At 33.0% G+C, this 19404-nt stretch overlaps 1 protein-coding gene across 1 annotated transcript in view; it reads right to left on the bottom strand.

Moving 5' to 3' along the window:
* The window catches only part of LOC141829494 (callose synthase 10), a 119908-nt gene that overhangs the window by 19947 nt on the left and 80557 nt on the right, over nucleotides 1-19404 (bottom strand). The window contains exons 35-36 of the mRNA XM_074716984.1: nucleotides 11420-11537; nucleotides 10306-10425 (exon numbers count right to left, since the gene is read on the bottom strand). Coding sequence (XP_074573085.1) covers nucleotides 10306-10425; nucleotides 11420-11537 — 238 coding nt within the window. The remainder of the gene's footprint in view (nucleotides 1-10305; nucleotides 10426-11419; nucleotides 11538-19404) is intronic.

Below are 19404 nucleotides of genomic sequence, written 5' to 3'. Positions count from 1 at the left end.
CTGTGATGTCTAAAATCATAGACCATAGGCTGAATGATTCAAACTATTTGAATTGGAGTAAGACGGTTCGTCTTTATATACGGAGTATTGATAAAGATGATCATTTGACAGATGATTAGTCCTAGAGATGATTCAAAACAGACATGACTTAGAGAAGATGCTCATTTATTTCTTCAGATTCGAAATTGTATTGATAGTGAGGTAATTGATTTGATCAATCATTATGAATTTGTTAAAGAATTAATGGATTATTTGAAATTTTTATACTCTGAAAAAGGAAATCTCTCCCGCATGTATGAGGTTTGCAAAGTCTTTTCCTGTGGGAAAAAATCAGCCTTTAATCAATTATTTTATGACACTCAAGAAGACATATGAGGAGCTTAATATGCTACTGCCCTTTAGCCCTGATGTGAAGGTTCAAGAATGCCAATGAGAGCAGATGGCAATCATGAGCTTCCCCATTGGCCTATCTCTTGATTTTGAGTCTGCTAAGTCACAAATTCTCTCTGGTTTTAAAGTTTTCTCTTTACAAGATGTATTTAGCCGTGTTCTCTGTACAGAAAGTATTATATCTATTCCGCTTAATGGTGCTTTGGTAAGTTGCAATACTAATTATGTGCCTGGAAGATCAACTAGTCACAGTGGAAACAAAAGAGGAGACTCATAGGACATTCAAACTCGAACGCCGAATTTTGATGGTATTGTGCGCAATTACTGTCATAAGTCACACAAAATTTGAGTGTACAAAACTTCAATACAAAAATCAACAAAAACACTTGACTCATATTGCGCCCACCAATGATGTCTCTGATAAATCTGTTCTTATCTCTGCAAATAAATTTGCCAAGTTCTCAAAATATCCGGAATCACTCAAGTCTCCATCTTCCTCTATCACTGCTATTGCTATTTCAGGTTAAACCCAATGCATGTCTTATTTCCTCATCCTCCAAATGAGTCATTGATTCTGGTATCACGGATTTATGACAGATAATTCTAGTCTCTTTTCTACTTTCTAATCCAAAGCTAACACTTCTACCATTACTTTTGCTGATAGGTCACCATCTTATATTCGTGGCTCTAGCACTATCAATACTACCCATTTGCTTCCTCTGTCCTCTGTCCTCTGTCTTATATTTACCTAATTTATCCTTTAATTTGCTCTCTGTCAGTCAACTAACTCGTAATCTTAACTGTTGCATCTCATTTTTTTTCCTGATAATTATTTATTTCAGGATCTTTGACAAAGAAATTGTTGATAAAGGGCATAAGTCTGGAGGCGTCTATATTCTTGACACATCATTCCCAAAATCTTTTGTTGCTCGAGTGTCACTTCTCCTTTCGAGACTCATTGTAGGTTGAGGCATCCATCTCTCCCTTTGCTCAAAAAGCTTTATCCACAATATAATAAGATATCTTCATTAGATTGTGAGTCGTGTCAGTTTGTAAAACATCGTCTTAATTCGAGTCCTAGAGTAAATAAACATGCTATTATTCCTTTCGAATTAGTCCATTTTGATATTTGAGGTCCTTACCCTATTTTGTCTAAATATGGATTTAGTATTTTGTTATTTTTATGGATGATTATTCTTATGTAACTTGATTATATTTAATGAAAAGTCGTTTTGAGTTATTTTCTCTATTTTGTGCATTTTACACTAAGATTAAAACTCAATTCGATATGTCCATCCGTACCTTGCGAAGTAATAATGTCAAAGAATATACGCCCAATTTATTTCAATCTCATATGGGCAGAATGATATGCTTCATAAAACCACTTATATTGATACTCCATCACAAAATAGTGTGGTAGAACGTAAAAACATACATATTTTTGGCCCTTTTATTTCAAATGAATATTCCTAAAGTATTTGGGTTGATGCAGTTTCTACAACATGTTTTCTTATTAACTGTTTGTCATCCTCTGTTCTTCATGGTGAGATCCCTATCAAAATACGTTTTCCCAATAAGCAGTTGTTTCATCTGCACCTGTTTTGTTTATAGATATTCGTCTGCATATCACTAAATTAGATCCCAAGTCTTTGAAGTGTGTCTTCCTTGGTTGCTCTTGTCTTCAAAAAGGATATAAGTATTATTGTCCAAGTATTAACAAATATCTTGTTTCAATTGATGTTATTTTCATAGAAGATACACCTTATTTTCGATCTTCATATATTCCGACTCGTTAGGGGGAGGATGATGATTTGTTCATATATTCTGTCAAATCCTTTACACTCATCTCAGAATCGAATCTTGTCAAGCGTTCTATTATTCAAGTCTACTCCAAGTGTCAACCTCTTGATTCAGGTCCTGCACCTCCTCCTTTGTCAGTTGATCCAATCCCGAGCGATGATCTCCCTATTATGTTACGCAAAGGTAAACGTCAATGTATCTATCCTACTTCTATTGTTTCTTATAACGGTCTGTCGTCATCCTCTTGTTCTTTTATTACTTCACTTGACTCTATTTCTACTCCTAAAATTGTCTGTGAAGTCATATCTCATCCTGGTTGGTATGATGCAATGATAGAGGAAATGAATGCTTTAGATGAGAATGACACTTGGGACTTGGTTGATTTACCTTAAGGGAAACAAGTTATTGGATGCAAATGGGTGTTCACAGTTAAAGTCAACTTGGATGGGTCAGTTGCCAAATTGAAACTCCGTCTTGTCACAATGGATCTTGCTCAGACCTATGGTGTGGACTATTCTGACACTTTTTCTCCTGTTGTAAAATTGACATCTATTCAATTGTTTATTTAATGATTATCACTCATCATTGGCCTTTACATCAACTTGATATCAAAAATATTTTTCTTTATGGAGATCTTTAGGAAGAAGTGTATATGTAGCAACCTTAGTTTTTCAAGGAGGAGTCAGGGTCAATTTGTCGTCTTCGAAAGTCCTTGTATGGTTTAAAACAGAGTTCTCATGCTTTGTTTGGAAAATTTAGTCAGGTTGTTGAAAATTTTGATATGATGAAAAGCAAATCTGACCATTCTGTATTCTACAAGCAATCAAGAGTTGATATCATCTGTTAGTTGCATATGTGGATAATATTGTTATCACTGGAAGTGATGTTATGGGAATCTCATCTCTTAAGTCTTTTATTCATACTCAATTTCACTCAAAGGACTAGAGATGCTAAAGTATTTCTTAGGTGTTGAAGTTAAAATAAGTAAAAAAGGTATATTTTTATTTCAGAGAAAATATATCCTTGACCTATTAACTAAGACAGAAAAATTGAGGGCAAAGCCTTGTAGTTCTCCAATGATTCAGAATATGCACCTCACAAAAGATAGGGAATTATTCGAACATCCTGAGAGATATCGAAGATTGATTGAGAAGTTGAATTACCTTACTGTAATTCGTCTAGATATTGCATATCTGATTAGTGTTGTCAGCCAATTTATGTCATCTCCAACAATTCATCATTGGACAGTAGTAGAGCAAAGTTTGTGTTACTTGAAAGGGGCACCCAAACGAGATATCATGTATGCAAATCATAGACACATCATATTGAATATTTTTCACTTCATTACCAGCAAAACTGTGGTGTGATATTCAAATTGCTCTTCATATTGCATCGAATCCTGTGTTTCATGAGTGAACTAAACACATTGAAATTGATTGTCATTTTGTTCGTGAGAAGATTCAATAAAACTTGATTTCTACAGGATATGTGAAGACTGATGAACAATTAGAGGGCATCTTCACAAAAATTTTAAATGGGATTTGGATTGATGATCTTTGTAACAAGTTGGACATGATTAATATCTACCTCATCTTTTAATAAAGTGATATATTCTTTTTCTACCTCGCGTAACAACATGAAAAAACAGAGGATGAAATATGTTATCAGCACCGTGGCTATTTGGAACTAGGAACCCTGATAAATGCCACAGTTTATCTTTTGCATAAACAAACAGATAAATGACAAAGCCCAGAAAATAATAACCATTTGATCTAGGGGACAAACATATCTATTACATCTCAGAGAACACTTAACAGGAACTATCAAGTTATTCGATAGTCTGATCAGATTAACTCAACTAAATCAACTTAGTGAACTGATAAAATAAACATAAGTGGAATATTCTGGATGATGCAGTGTTGTGAGTTGAAAAGGCAATACTTACTTGAGAGGGTATGCCAAAACACGTTGTCCCAAAGTAACAAAGCTAGTTTCTTGGTTTGACATAAACCAAGCTAGTGAAGAGACGCTGACAACAAGAGAAAGGGAGAGAGAAAAAAATCAGCCAATAACAAATTAAATGGTACAAGGAAAACTAGTATAGAAATTTTAACGATCAAGAAACAGCTTACCTTCCTGTAAAGACATGCTCTCTCACACCAAGGATGGTGGGAGCTCGAAGACCATGATTTCCATGAAACTCTTCGAGAAGATTCCTCATCTTCATAGCCTCCTCCAAGTAATTGTCCTATGTCACATCAATCATTCCCATCACAAATTACAGAAAAATGAAGAGCACCAAGTTTGTGTTAATCTGAAGATCAGAGCTACAAGGAAGAAGGTATGAAATGATATCTAAAATAAATAAAACATATATTACAAGGAAAAAAGGCTTCTTGCTGGGTATGCACTAAACCACCTGCATTATCATACATGATTTAGCATACAGATTCATGTAGTAGCCAATATAATACAACATAAAAGAAATTGCATACCATCAGGAGGAAGTAACCATGAGGTTGGAACAATACTACCTTCACATGATGATGGCACTGAACCATCTAAATTTCTAGACAAGTTATAATAGGGTGTTTGCAACAATTTATGAAAATGCTCTTTCCTAATCTAAATGAATATTTATAAACTAAGATATATATGAAGGTAACATTTGGCAATCATCTTCCAATCAAAGTACAAAAATTAGAAACACTGCACAACAGATTAATCCAACAGGAAACATGCATGTATGTTGCATCTTCTTGATTATTTGCAGACTTGCAACAACTGTATGTTGCACCATGAAACAATCTCACACAAAGAAAGAAAACTCACAAAGAAGTACAAGATTTTTTAAAATTGAAAAATTCCTTACAGAAGTGGTGAACCCCTTTATAAAATGAAAAGAGACTAGTAGTCCTAAGATATGGTGCGAGTGATCTAGCTGCTAGTTACTAGTAAAATTTGATAGATTTGTAAAAAAAAAAAAAAATTAAAACTGAAATTTGTTAAGCAGATCCTAAAATCTTAAATTATTCATCCCTGCCAATAAGAACATGACCTTGTTGAGACAATCTAAATCATTTTACAGTGCTGAGCATGGGCATATATTGGGCAGCCACGGTGTGCCACTAGAGATGATGATACTCACATTTGTAGCTATATTTTGGAAAACATCCAGACAGTTATGCAATGAATTTTGTATTTCATGATCTAAGCATTATCAACATTTGCGTTCCTTCGATTGGAGTCTTTTAGTGATTTCAAAGAAAGCTAGGGTTGTTTGTATATCAAAAAATTCTCAATTTGAAGAGTCAGCAACGCTATGGAGGAAAGTGTAGGCATCATTATTGCCAAAGCATGACCTATTAAAAAAATCAACAAACAGAGACGGTTTGAATATCCCTTAATATGGAAATAACTCCCTTTAATTTAAAATTGACTTGATGTAGGCATTAGTACAATTTTTTATAATATAAACGGAACCATTAAGTGAGGATAGATTTTATTATAGTTTAATTTTCACTTGGGGAAAATGCAAATATCCCAACTTGACTCATGTTTACGATGTGCATTACTTGTTGTGATTTATATAAATCTCTCAAATACGCTCACCAAAATTCTCATCTTATATAGGTGGAAGGTGGCAAATAGAGGGATCAAATCTATACCTTCGAAAGTACATTTACTCGGAGATCAATATATAATATTATTAAAATCAAACTTGGAAATCAGTAAAACAAAACCTAGATACTTAATGCCACTAAGGCATCTAAACAAGATTCCTAAGTTTTGGTTGACAGGCTTAGTAAATTCATCAAGTTTGAGAATAAAATGCTATAGAAAATTATATTTCATAGGACTTAATAAAAAATAATAATATCTATCTATGTGGATAACCACGAAACTAACAACCTCTGAGCACAGTAAATTAGGGAACAAAAAAATGTATTTCATAGGATTTTCTAAAAATATAAAACTTAATATCCTTAATCTATCTGTGTGTAGCCCACACAACCTAACAACCTCTGAGCACATTAAACTAGGGAATATGTAAGAGATTATGTAAGTTATTTTTTCCTGTTAAGATAGAACATTAAATCTAAGAGTTGTGAGCAAACTAGCATTTCAAGCTTGGTTGCTAGAATTTTGGTCTTTAACCGAGAACAATATGATCTCAATATTGTATCATGTGGCGTTGGTATAGTTTTGATATTTATTTAATTAAATAAATTCTGTCATGATTGGTCTCAAGTCCGGATAAAGGAGGAGCGTTGCAATAGGTTATTGGCCAGTGTAAAACATATGCAAATGTTATCTATCAATCCATCAAACTATTATGTGAATACTAGGTTGTTCCTCGAAAGGAACATGTTGTAGGGTCCGACTGCAACGACTTAACAAAGACCGATATATTTCTATGAGAACTTGGATGCATTAAAAAATATGTAAGAATTATCACACCCTAGATTGGATAATAAATATAGATTGTTTTGTATTGGAACATAAAGCATAAGAAGTAATGAAGATAGTATATATGATAATTAAGAGAAGAGTTAATGTTTTGTGTTTACAATAGATAAAATAGGTAAGGAAGAAGGCAAAGATGATAGAGAATTCATGTTTTCAATTATGAGGTACGCAAGAAAGAGTAAAATGAGAAATGGAGTAGGAATTGTTTAAGATAGTTCGTTGAGATATGAAGCAGTAGGAGTATTTAGGGAGATAGGAGTATAACTTCCAAAATAGTGGTAACAAAAGAAACTATCAATGTAATTAGCATATATGCACCTTAATTAAGATTAAATGAAACCATTAAACATAGATTTTGATAAGACCTATATAAGGAAGTATAAAAAATTTTGATAGATTTTAATAGGAGAAAATCTAAATGGGCATGTAGAAGTAAGAAATGAGGAATGTGATAGGGTGCATGGGGGTCATGATTTAATAACAAAAAATGAAGAAAAAATTATATTGGATTTCACGATGGGGTATGAGCTTATAATGCTAATAATTTTTCAAGGAGAGAAAACACTTAGTTACGTTCAAAAGTGGGAACAATAAATCACAAATTTAATTACTATAGCCACAAAGAAGGATAGGAAAATTTTAAAGTTAGCAAAGGCACTGTCCAACATAAGTTAGCAGTGTTCGATATGTGCCTCAACCATAGTATCAATAAAAGAAAAATATGTATGGCTCATAGGTTTAAGTAGTGAAAATTAAAAGATGTGAAACAAAGTGTAGTTACGGAGAGGACAGGAGCATAAGTACTAAGAGAAATACATGACAACTCGAATACAACATTGAATAAGATGACATCATATTTGAAAACAACGACCAAGAATGTACTTGATGAGTAGGGAGGATAGGCACCACTAAATAAAAAATCTTGATGGTGAAATAAAAAAGTTCACGAGAAATTGAAAGAAAAAAGTATAGCCTATAAATTACTATATAATTGTAAGAATAATATATATATATATATATATATATATATAGTGGCCAAAAAAGAGATCAAAAAAGAAATTAGTGAAGCCAAGAATAAAGCTTATAAACGTATAAACGTTTATATCAACAACTTGATACAAAAGAAGAAATAGACATCTATAGAATATCTAAAGTGAGATGGATGAAAAGATGAAATCTACTAATAAGATGTATTAAAGATGAATTCAATAAGGTATTAGTGAAGGATGACGAATAAAAAAGTGATGAAAAATATATTTCCATCAACTTTTTAATGAAGATTTAAATGACCAACTTAGTTTAGGAAATTTAAATAACACATGGGAGTATAGAAATTTATGTTTTTATTAGAGAATTCAAATTTAAAAAGTAAAACAAGAAGGATGCAAAATGAAAATGTGATCGGATGATATTCCAATAGAAGTATGGAACTATCTAGGAAGGATACTGAATAACTTACAAAGTTATTTAACTTGATATTGAAATAAAAAAAAAGAGTGATCAGTGGAGGATACATACTACATACTCTAGTGCCCTGTGTAAAAATAAAGATGTATAAAATTATGCAAACTATATGTCAGAAGGATTCATATTGCTGACTCCACTTAGTGAGATAAAGGCTTTGGTGGTTGTTGTTATTGTTGTATGGGGGCATTAAATTAATGAATAATACCATAAAACTTTAGGAAAGAGTGATATAAGTTATATCACTACCAGACAATTGATTGAAAAGTATCAAAAAAAAGAAGCAAGACTTACACATGGTATTCATCAACCTAGAAAAAACTTATAACGGAACACTGAGGGAAATCATGTACGAGGATGTAATAACAAGAGTGAGAACTCCATGCAAATTAACCAAAATTTTTCCTATAAAGATAGAGTTACATCAAAGATCAACTTTTAGTCCATATCTTTTTGCACTCGTCAAGAATGAATACACTAACACATACAAAATACATTATCATGGTACATGTTATTTGCAGATGACATTGATTCAGTAGATGAGACATGTGAAGACAAAGGTTAACCTCCAATCTTGGTTGGAATGAGTAAAAACAAAATATATAGAATTTAAGATAGTAGTAGAAGTAGCAAGGCAATTGTAAAGATAGAAGATGACAAATTAATTGAAACTGAGAACTTTAAGTATCTAGGATGACTTCTATAAAAGGATAGAAGAGTTGATAAAGATGTTTTACATAGCATACAAACATAATGGTTAACATGGAGAAGGAGAACGTTTGTTGTTCTTTGTGATCATAAAGTGTCTCTAAAACTTAAAAGTTATAAAAATTAATGATTAGATATGCTATGTTATAAGATCGATGTGTGAGCATATAAGGATGAATACGATAAGAAATGAGAACATTATAAAGAAAGTCAAAGTTGCACCTATTGAAAAAAATTCTTAAAGATACATTTAAAATGGTAAAGATAAGTACTTAGGCGACTAACAAATATCTCAATTAGGCGATGTAAGACCATAACCAATACGTAGATTAATTGAGGAAGAGGAAGAGGAAGATCAAAAAAGACTTAGCAATAGTAAAATAAAATAAAATTTATTTAAATATATATATAGATAGGTATCAAACCCAATGATGTAAGAGAATCATATAGTTGACCACACTTAGTGGAATAAAGGCGTGGTTATTATTGTTGTATAAGTTGTAACAATTAATTAACTTTTCTTTGTAATTAATCTTTTACATATAAATTAATAAGATTATAAACATATGCATATTATTTTGTTTATATTTGTTAATTAATTTGATCACCTAGTTTTAGAATTTAACTTAGTTAATTGTAAATTCAATACTTTTTTATTTCATAATAATTTACACTATAATCTATTCAACTTTTGAAGGAAAAAAACAGTAGAAAGAGTAACAAATATTCTTTTGTTTATATTTGTTAATATTCAATCATCTGGTTTTATGTTTTATCTTAGTTAATTGTAAATTCTATATTTTTTATTTCATAATAATTTACACAATAATGTAAAAATACTAGAACGAGTAATGAAAAAAATGAGACCTTCCTTGCGCCTCTACACATTAGAGCATATTTTGGTTTTGAAAAAAATTAGAAATTTGAGAATTAATTTTTTTCTTGCTCCTGCATGTATCAAAATAATTCAAAAATTCTTATAATGATATTTTTAAATTTAAGTATAATGTTTACCATGACTTCATAAAGCTTTTTTATTTAACTCTTACAAAATATGAGAAAATGTCTTTTTAAAAAATGTTTTATCATATAATTCGATTTTTTAGATGATATAGTATAAAAAGATGTTTATTATCGAATTTTTTAAAATGCCTATGTGAATGTAAGTTTATTTAACTAAGTCAATGATTATGTGGATCAAGATCCTCCCCAGGAATGGCAAGGAAAATATAGGATTGAATCATAGGTTCATAAGATCCTAGCCCAATTAAGATACTTCTTGAAATTTGGATTAGTTTTAAGTCATTTTGAACCCTAAGATCCTAAAATCCAGATTGGAAATTTGACAACCATGCTCGAACCATGTTTTCACCCTCAATTAATAACCTCAAAGATTTGAAGTTACAAGTTAACAAAAATAATAACTGGTAGAAGAATAAACCTTGTAAAAAATACAATAGATCAAAAAGCAACCTGATTCATGTCAATAGTCTGAATGGCATCTCCACGGGTGAATATTATGGCATGATTCTGGTTTTCAGGTTTCCCTTCCCCAAGCTTGGGATCTCCCGGAAGCTTTACTGAATAAATTTCCTAGATGACAAGACAACCAAAAACAAGCTCTTAAAATTTTCCATGTCAATGACAAAAAAAATATAAACAAAATTTAGTGAAACTGCAAGATAATAGATAATTTGTTATTAGCAGAATAAGCTGCAATGGAATTACTGTGAAATGTTAGTAAGCTTGTAGCTCATTTCTCATAAAAGAATTGGAAGGCTCGACGACAGTTGCATTAGTTATCACTAATGTCTTCTTACCAGATGGGTTTAACATGTGTGTAATAACAAATTAAGGAACGGAGAGACATAGATGATACTGTATGAAAATGCACTATAAGCATGTCCCTACATGTGATACTATGCATATTAACTCAAAATGTCTATTCTTAGTGTAATGAAGTCATCAATTTGCCAGGGCATACATATTATGTTCTCAATTCCTTGTCAGCATGGTAATCAGGCAAAAAAGAAAATGGGAACAGGGCCAATGCAAATTGTAATGTTTCACAGAGGAGAATCCATTATTACCTACCATTGACCTTTTCTAAATATTGTCAATTTCCATATCATAACAAGATCTTTCCACTATCACACTGCATTATGAGAAAGAAAAAATTAACTACAACTTACCAGCTTCTGAAACATCTTCCAGGTTAAAAATATTCAAGATTCTAAAAAGAGTTGAGATTTTAAAGAGGTATCTCGCTAACATTTTTTCTTAGTATAATAAACACATGAATAATTGAAAACATGCAATTATAGAGGAACAAGTTGTCTCCTTAATCATTGAACCAGAGAATTATCGACACATCAGAGGTCGAGCTCTGAAAGGGTATAAATGAATAATTTACAAAATAGACAGAATCAGAGAATTTATGCAAAAGTTTGTTTTTGCGCATTTAGCACATAAAAGATTCATATTTAATCAGTACCTCATATGTCATTCACATACTGAGTACAAACAACAATAATAAAGAATTACTAAAGATTAAAAAAAGAGAGAAAAGAAGAAACTTGCTACTTACCTGATCCTGTCCATTATCATTAGCTTTCACAAGCTTTGAGTAGAACTCTTTGGTAACTTGCCCGTTAGCAGCTACTTTTTCTTCAACATGTATGAAAGCAATACGAAGAGCCTCGTTTCTGAAAGTCCAGCAAATAAATAATCAACGGACAACAAACTTACAATGCAACAAAAAATTAAGAGCTGTTTGTCACATATTAAAACAGAATTAGGTTTACTTCTATTTCAAGTTATAGAGACCATAATTGCCAAGAAGGAATTGAATGAAACAAGGTTTAAAATATCGACCGTGCCGAGGTTTCGGTCCCGGACCGGAACGATACAGTTTCGATACCGTATCGTATCGTGTCGGTATAATTTCAGTATTTTTAAAATATAAAATATATTAACTAAAATAAAAAATTTAATCTAAATATTTAAAATAAAAAATATATTATTTTAAAAAAATAATAAGATAATTTTATGGGTTTTAATAAAGCCTATTTAAATTATCTCGAACTATAGCTAGGAATTGATTATTAAAATCCGATTAAACCTAAAGTTTTAAACCGAAACAAAAATTGCGACCACTGTGGATGCGCACCGGGGGCACGCGCAGCCCACACGCGCAGGCGCCGCCAGGCCCGCGCGACGCCTCCGGTGGCATCGTTGGGCCCGAACAGCGCCTCCGATGGCATCGTCGGGCTCAGGCAGCACCTCCGGTGGCGTCGGCGAGGCCGCGCGACACCTCCGGAGGCGTCGCCGAGGCCGCGGGACGCTTCCTGAGGCGTTGCCGAGGTCGGACGACGCCTTCGGTGGCGTCTTCCGGACGGAATTCCTATGCTTGTGTTATGTCAGTGTTGATCCGTCGACGAAACAAAATTTTTCGCCGGTATCGCGTGATACGGCTCGAGATTTTAAACCCTGGAATGAAATAACCATTTCTAAAAAATTTGACAAGGAACAAAATAAGAATACTTATTTCTTAGTTTGATTTACGATTCTTATATTTGATTTGTAGAAACTAAGTAATACACAAGGATTAGCCTTCATAATGATAAAATACCTAAAAAATTTGTTTGGTTTGTCCAACTCACAAGATCAAATTGCCCCAGCAAGTATACCTGAGAGAATCAGATGACCTGTTTAACACAACTGGCCCACTCAGCTAGTCTCTTCTAAATAGTTCAAAGTTCATACAATCATGTACATAACTCAATTCAGCAGGACCAATTCCAGTCTTGAATGGTCTGTCTAGCTAATTGACTTGTCTAGCTTGCTTGCCTGATCGGCTTGCCCAACACCTTGGCTTGCTCAGCCCACCCCAAAACTCAACCCATCCAACTTGTTTGGCCCACTTCGCTTGCCTGCCTATCCAATCCCATCGGCACTATTTTTCTCAATTGTAGAATATATTCTTTGGTGAATGCAATAGTTAGTCCTGTGATAGAGTGCATTAGTGATTAGGGAACCATAGTTGCATAGGAATTGGTATCTGAGTTTGTTTTTGAAATCAAACATAGAGATACTTATTCTATAGTTATGGGGATAGATAGATATAGAATAGTAATTCCTATCAACCAAATGTACCTAAGTGAATGCCAGTGTCAATGTTTAATATGCAAATAGGAATGCATTGGGAATCAGATTGTCCACTGATAATAATAAGACAGAGAATCAGATTATCTTGGATGAAATAGTCTCCCAGTATATACGCTTCTTAATAACAGATGATAGCACAATTATTCAAACCCAAAAATAAATCAAAATCAGTTTATATACACAAGAGACTAATTTTAATCCATATCCATCAAAGAAATATAATAACTTTAGTTACAATAAATACACTAACATGATTGTTAGAATCATATAATTTATGATTAATATCATATAATATGCTATAGTTGACCCCACCTAGTGGGATAAGGCTTGATTGTTGTTGTTGTATCATATAATATGCTACCTTCAAAATATATAACGATATGTGTCATAGATATAAATCAGAATGTAAGAGAGAAGAGGTCAAAGAAAATGCAATCTTTAAAGTCCACAATAATATAAATTTTTATATCACACTATGCCAAGTACACTTCAGCACGAGTTCAAGCATGCTAAAATATTTTTTTTTTACTAGTTTAATCCTCTACTAAGTTTATTTACTGCTAAAAAAGGAATATATCAATTAAATTATAATTTTATCATACCATACCAAACCAACACTAGACATGCTTCGACAAGTGGAGAAGCAGGCCAAAATGAATTCAGAAAAGTTTACACCTTTAATCCCCTATCACTTCATTATGTTACTTCAAAAATAACAATTCAGCAATTAAATAGTTGGTTAACTGCCCGCCTTTTGAATCTGAGCAAAACTAAGTTTCGATCTTGGCTGGCTTGAGATGTGTCATTGATGTCGAGTGTTGGAGGATGTCGAGTGTCGGGGGTGTGCCGAAGTTGAACACCAGAAGAGTAAGAGGACTTGGAAGTTGTCTCGAGCGACAACGAACTCGAGTAGGGTCTCGATAGTGGTTGCAGAGTGGTCACATGTGTGTCGGTTACAAGGTGGTTTCCTGTGGTTATATGTGCCTCGAGCGCCTCAAGAGCTCAAAGAGTAGTCACTTGCATTTTGAAAGCTCGCGGTAGTCACATGGAAGTCTCAGGAGCTCGCAATTTCTTTGCTGACCATGAATGATATCAGTGACCTTAAGTAAAGCCATCATTGTTGCTAGAAGTTTTGTGGAAACTGTTATCATGATGCAAATTTTGGTTCCATCTCAAGAGTCTTGTGAAATCACCATTGTAGACACAAGTTGGTGATGGGTGGGGTTTTGTTGTCTCGAGCATGTTCTCTGTGTCGGTTGATCAGCAAAAAAAAGTTTTCCCATGCCAACCAGAACCATATTTTAATCCCTGCCCACCCTATCAACACTTTAAAAAAAATACATATACGTTTTATTATTTTAATCTCTTTTCATTTGTCTTGTTTACATTTAGAAATAAAATAATAACAAAAGATATTTGAAGTAAAAGTTTGGAGAAATAAGTAATAGAAATGCAACCAGTATCTTGAAAAACAATCATTTCCATATAATCTGTTTATTTCTAAAATAGAAATTTTAACAATTACTTAATCAATTGAATTAAAACTTTAGAGACAAACTACAAAAATATAACATCTCAATCAGCAAGCACTACCAAAGATATCATTAGTTGAATTCATCTCAATCTATGTCAAAGTGTGTCAAAGCATATTGTGAATGACACACGAGAGATTAGCCTTGAATTTTAATAACTTTTCAACCATGTCACCCATCACACAATTCTAAGTCATGCAAAAAATCCTAACACAAATCAAGAATGGCTATACATACCCAATTTGACAACCATGTTATCCAATATTATGAATACAAATAGAAAGGTATCCTTCCTAACACCTTGAGTTTTGGGGATTAGTTATTAACTACAAATTTAAGCATACCAAAGTATAAAGTGAAGGATTGATATAGTGAGTGGCTCGAACTGGCAAGAGGAAAAGGGTGAATAGATGGTGACCAAAAAATAAAATTACTCTTGAACACAAGCAAATCAATAGTTAATAGCATAGGGTGCTCATATATGGATTTGATTGATAGTTTCATAATTGTATAAAAATGTAGAATAAAACAATACAAAACAAAGATGCTAACATATTAGATTATACATGGTTTAAAGTCCCACTATTAATCTACAATCTATGGATTCCTTATGTGGAACAAGTCTCGTACACTCCAAATCAAGGATTAAAATCTCGAACCGTTTCGCTCGATACTGGCGAAATTTTGTGTTCCGCCAGTAGACCAACACCGGCACCAACGTTCCGACCGGGATACCGTCAGGAGGTGTGGCCCGAGTCCAACGACGCTTCTCGTGGGTCAGGCGACGCCACCGGAGGAGTCACCCGGGTCCAACGACGCCTACGGAGGTGTCGTGTAGGTCCCGATCACGCGACCTACGCATTCCCCGATCGCGATCGCAAAATCCGATTTTTTTTAACTTAGATTTTAATAATCACGTAAGTTAATAATTTTAATCAACTCCTAGTTATAGTTGAGATAATTTAAATAGACTTAATTAAAATCTCATAAAATTATATTATTATTTTTTTAAAAAATATTTTATTTTTTATATTTTTATGTTTAAATATTTAGATTAAATTTTTATTTTTAGTTAATATATTTTATACTTTAAAAATACTGAAATTATACCGGTATGGCACGATACAGTACCGAAACTGCATCGTTCCGGTTCGGGACCGAAACCTCGACACAACTCGATATTTTAAATCTTGCTTCAAATTACTTGGGAAGATTACAAAGTATGTATTCTCACCACACAAAATAACAATACGAGTAAATAATACCAAGTTGTTTGTAGAAGAAAGCCTTCACTTCCAATAAGAAGCCTTTAGACATTATTTTGCTTGAGCATTTGACCATAACATATCATAAATGCACCTCTTACCAAGTCAAACAATTTCAAATGAACATATAAAACATGCTCCAATGACTCTATTTTGAGCACCTCCAATCCACCGAAAATAACCTCAAATGATGTTCGTACAATTCCAGTTGTTGGTCACCCAGTGACTCTTTACCATCTAGTTGATTGATCATGTTGCTAGTTGACTATAGCTCAAACATAAACATTTTGTGCACTCCGAAGCTTGGTGTTCAATCAACTAAGACTCATCTCCAGTCCACTAAATTTGCTCAAAGATCTCTCCTTTATATAGCTTACATCCTTGTAAGTCTACAAGAAATCCCTAAATTGTCAATTACAACCAGGTACTTGTTCATGGGTTGAAAGTGTCCTATAAATTATTACATAGACAAAACACATTACCTAGTTGTATACCTCATCTCCTTATGATGTTGGCCAAACGCGAAAACTGAAGATTACAACCACTCATAATCTAGCTCACATATCTTCTACACCTTCAATTGCTCCATTTTCATCATCGTAGAGTACACATCGCTTGGAATTTTTTATCCCTCAAATGCTTCAAGCCATCTTTCACCAATCACATTTGAGTCCACCTTGTTACGTACCTCTAAGTCATCTAGCACAATCCATTCAACTTGACTATCAAAGCAACCATCACTACAACTCAACCATGTCGAATCACGAGCACTCCAACCTTCATGTACAATTTAATAAGTCCCTAAACACCTTATGTATGCATAAAAACAAAAACAAAACAAAACTCAAAATTACACTTTGCATCACTCACCAAACAACCCCAATTGAAGCAGATCACTTGGGAGCATCATTCTCTAATAGAAACATGATTTTAGAGGCAATGCAACATTAAAATTGTACCATCAACCCTACAAGACCCATTTCAATTAAGTTATTCCCATGATTAGCTTGGGCTTAAGTAATCAAGTTTATCAAACAACACTTCGCTAGAGTGCTCCATCATTTATGTATCATTGCCTTCTCCATCTTCTCTGACAAAATGTTCAATGTCTTCCTCTGCCCTTGTCATAGTCATCATAGATTGTTGATGAAATCATGATACATGGGAGCACATAATTAGGGTTGTAGTCCTCGGTCGTAGCCTTGACAGTAACCTTTTGCAAACCTCCATTTTTTCCTAAACAGTTCAAGTATTGTGGAGATAATTAATGGCATTCTGATTACGGGCTTTAGGGCTTTTGTTTGTGAGAGTAAATATCAAATAAATTAATGGGCATAGATTAAGTTGATATGAATCCAAAAGCAACTCTTCGGATCAATGTAGACCCATAACCTCATTTCTCTAAGCATTCCTTGTAATGGTTCAGAATAGAGGGTGGATCATGACAGTTGTTCTAATCCTTGTACATAATTCATAGTTAAAAGTAGCTGCTATCATTATTCATATCAGACGTTCCAAAACCCTAGATATCAACCGAATGGATCAGAGTGATTAGAATCTATCAAATAGGTTCAAAATAATAAAATAATAATATTTAAAGAATGAGATAATAAAAGATACTAAAAAACTAAAAAATTGATTAGATATATGACCAAAAAAGAGCCATCTTAATTAAATATTATAGCAATATATTAATAAATCAATTCCTATGTAATCAAATCAAATCCTATTTAAATCAAATTGGATTGATATTCAATCAAATGATTTAATTAAACTATACAATTGAGTTCACTAAATAAAATTAAAATGTCTTAATTAATTAAAATGAATGTTATGTAATTAATTTGAATATTAATAAATTAAATAATTTAAGTTAAAATAAATTAATTTTAATTAAGTTAATCAAATTATTCTTATTTAATCAAGTTCAATCCGATTTCAATAACTTAACAAGAGTAACTTGATTAAAATTAATTTTGAATTAAATTAAGCTAAATTAAATAAATTTTAATTAATTTAATCAAATTAATCTTATTTAATTTAAATAAATTTTATTTGATAAAATTACATAATGTAAATATGTCTAATCAGAATTATTTTACATTAAATAAATTTTAATTAATTTAATCAAATCAATCTGATTTAATTTATTTAATTCAATTAGTTAATTAATTTAAATAAATCTTATTTGATAAAATTACATAATGTGAATAAGTCTAATCTGAAGTATATTACACTAAATAAAATTTAATTAATTTAATTTGAATTTGGTTAAATTAGAATAAAATAATAATGGACTGCTCAATAATTAATTCATATGCACACACTTATTATAAATAATTAACTACTATATAAATAAAATAAATCAAATAATTATTAAATATTTATTAATTCTAATAATAACCGGGCACATTCTTTTCCACAGGAATAGTCATCTCACAACACATGTCAATAGGAACATCATAGGAATGGTCATCTCACAACACATGCCAAGAGGGACAGCTCGAGCGATTTGATTTGCATGGCCAAAATTTATACCCTGTTTATTCCAAGGTGTAAATAAGAGAGAGATGGATTGCACATGAGTCTAGACCTCCTATATAACAGACGAACAAAATTTGAATACATCGGCAAATCGATTTTGGTCTATTTTTCGTCCACCTAAAACAGGGCGAAACAACTCAAGCGAGCGATGAACTCACGGTTGTGGCTTCGTTGTGAGGTTGAGGCCGCAATTGCGACCTCAAAGGTCATGCCACAAGGTCATGATCGCGGTCACCGCGAAGTCGCAACCTTGCGAGGTCACAACCTTGTTGGCAATCTCGTGACCTCACCGCAAGAACGGGGTCGGCTGCCTCATCGCGAGGTCACAACGAGGCTGCAACGTGGCAACGGGGAGGCTGATGACAAGCACAAGTGGCAAATGATGACCACTGGGAAGTCATAACGACCGTATTGTTCGCTGAATGATTGGTTGCAAGGACTTTATTTCCCTATTCTATCGTTTTCTTTGATTTTTCTTCTTTCCTCCATCTTTTCCTTCCTTTCCCCTAAGCATATGTTTTTAATCGCAGATTCTTTTCCCTCCATCCGTGCTTCAAAGTAGATCGAGGATTAGAGTCACATCTCCTAGTCGCCCTTCTAGCTCGTGTGAACACCATCTTGGCTATCAATCGAAGATTCCTAATTGGTTTGGCAAGATCATCCCATTACCTTAATTTTTATCCAATTTCACCAATTTCTACTAAATTTGATCAAGCTAAGATTGATTTCTCAACATTTGAGAATTTTAAAAACATTAGGTCGAGAAAATCATCTGGAAGAAGATCATGTAGCACTTATTCCAATCCAACTTGATAAATCATATGGGGATTAATCGAGTATGGCAAGAAGTTTACAGATGTACCTCAACTGTTTGCCACCTAAAAAAACCACCCTATCTTCACTATCAACCTCATTTACTCACTCGAGCACTAAATTCAAAGCAATCAACATATGTCAACAATGTTTAACTTTCATTCCCTCTCCCAAGTTAGGTCTTGTGTGTCCTCCAATTAATTATATACAAGAAAATGTAATGGTGCAGGGAGCACCAGATAATCGAACTG

The sequence above is a fragment of the Curcuma longa genome, chromosome 5, assembly GCF_044706935.1.
Source record: "Curcuma longa cultivar G26 ecotype Majalengka, Jawa Barat chromosome 5, ITB_CL_G26_1.1, whole genome shotgun sequence".
In the NCBI taxonomy this organism is placed as follows: Eukaryota; Viridiplantae; Streptophyta; class Magnoliopsida; order Zingiberales; family Zingiberaceae; genus Curcuma; species Curcuma longa.
Note: the sequence above shows the minus strand (reverse complement) of the source record. Positions and strands in the feature narration are given on the sequence as shown.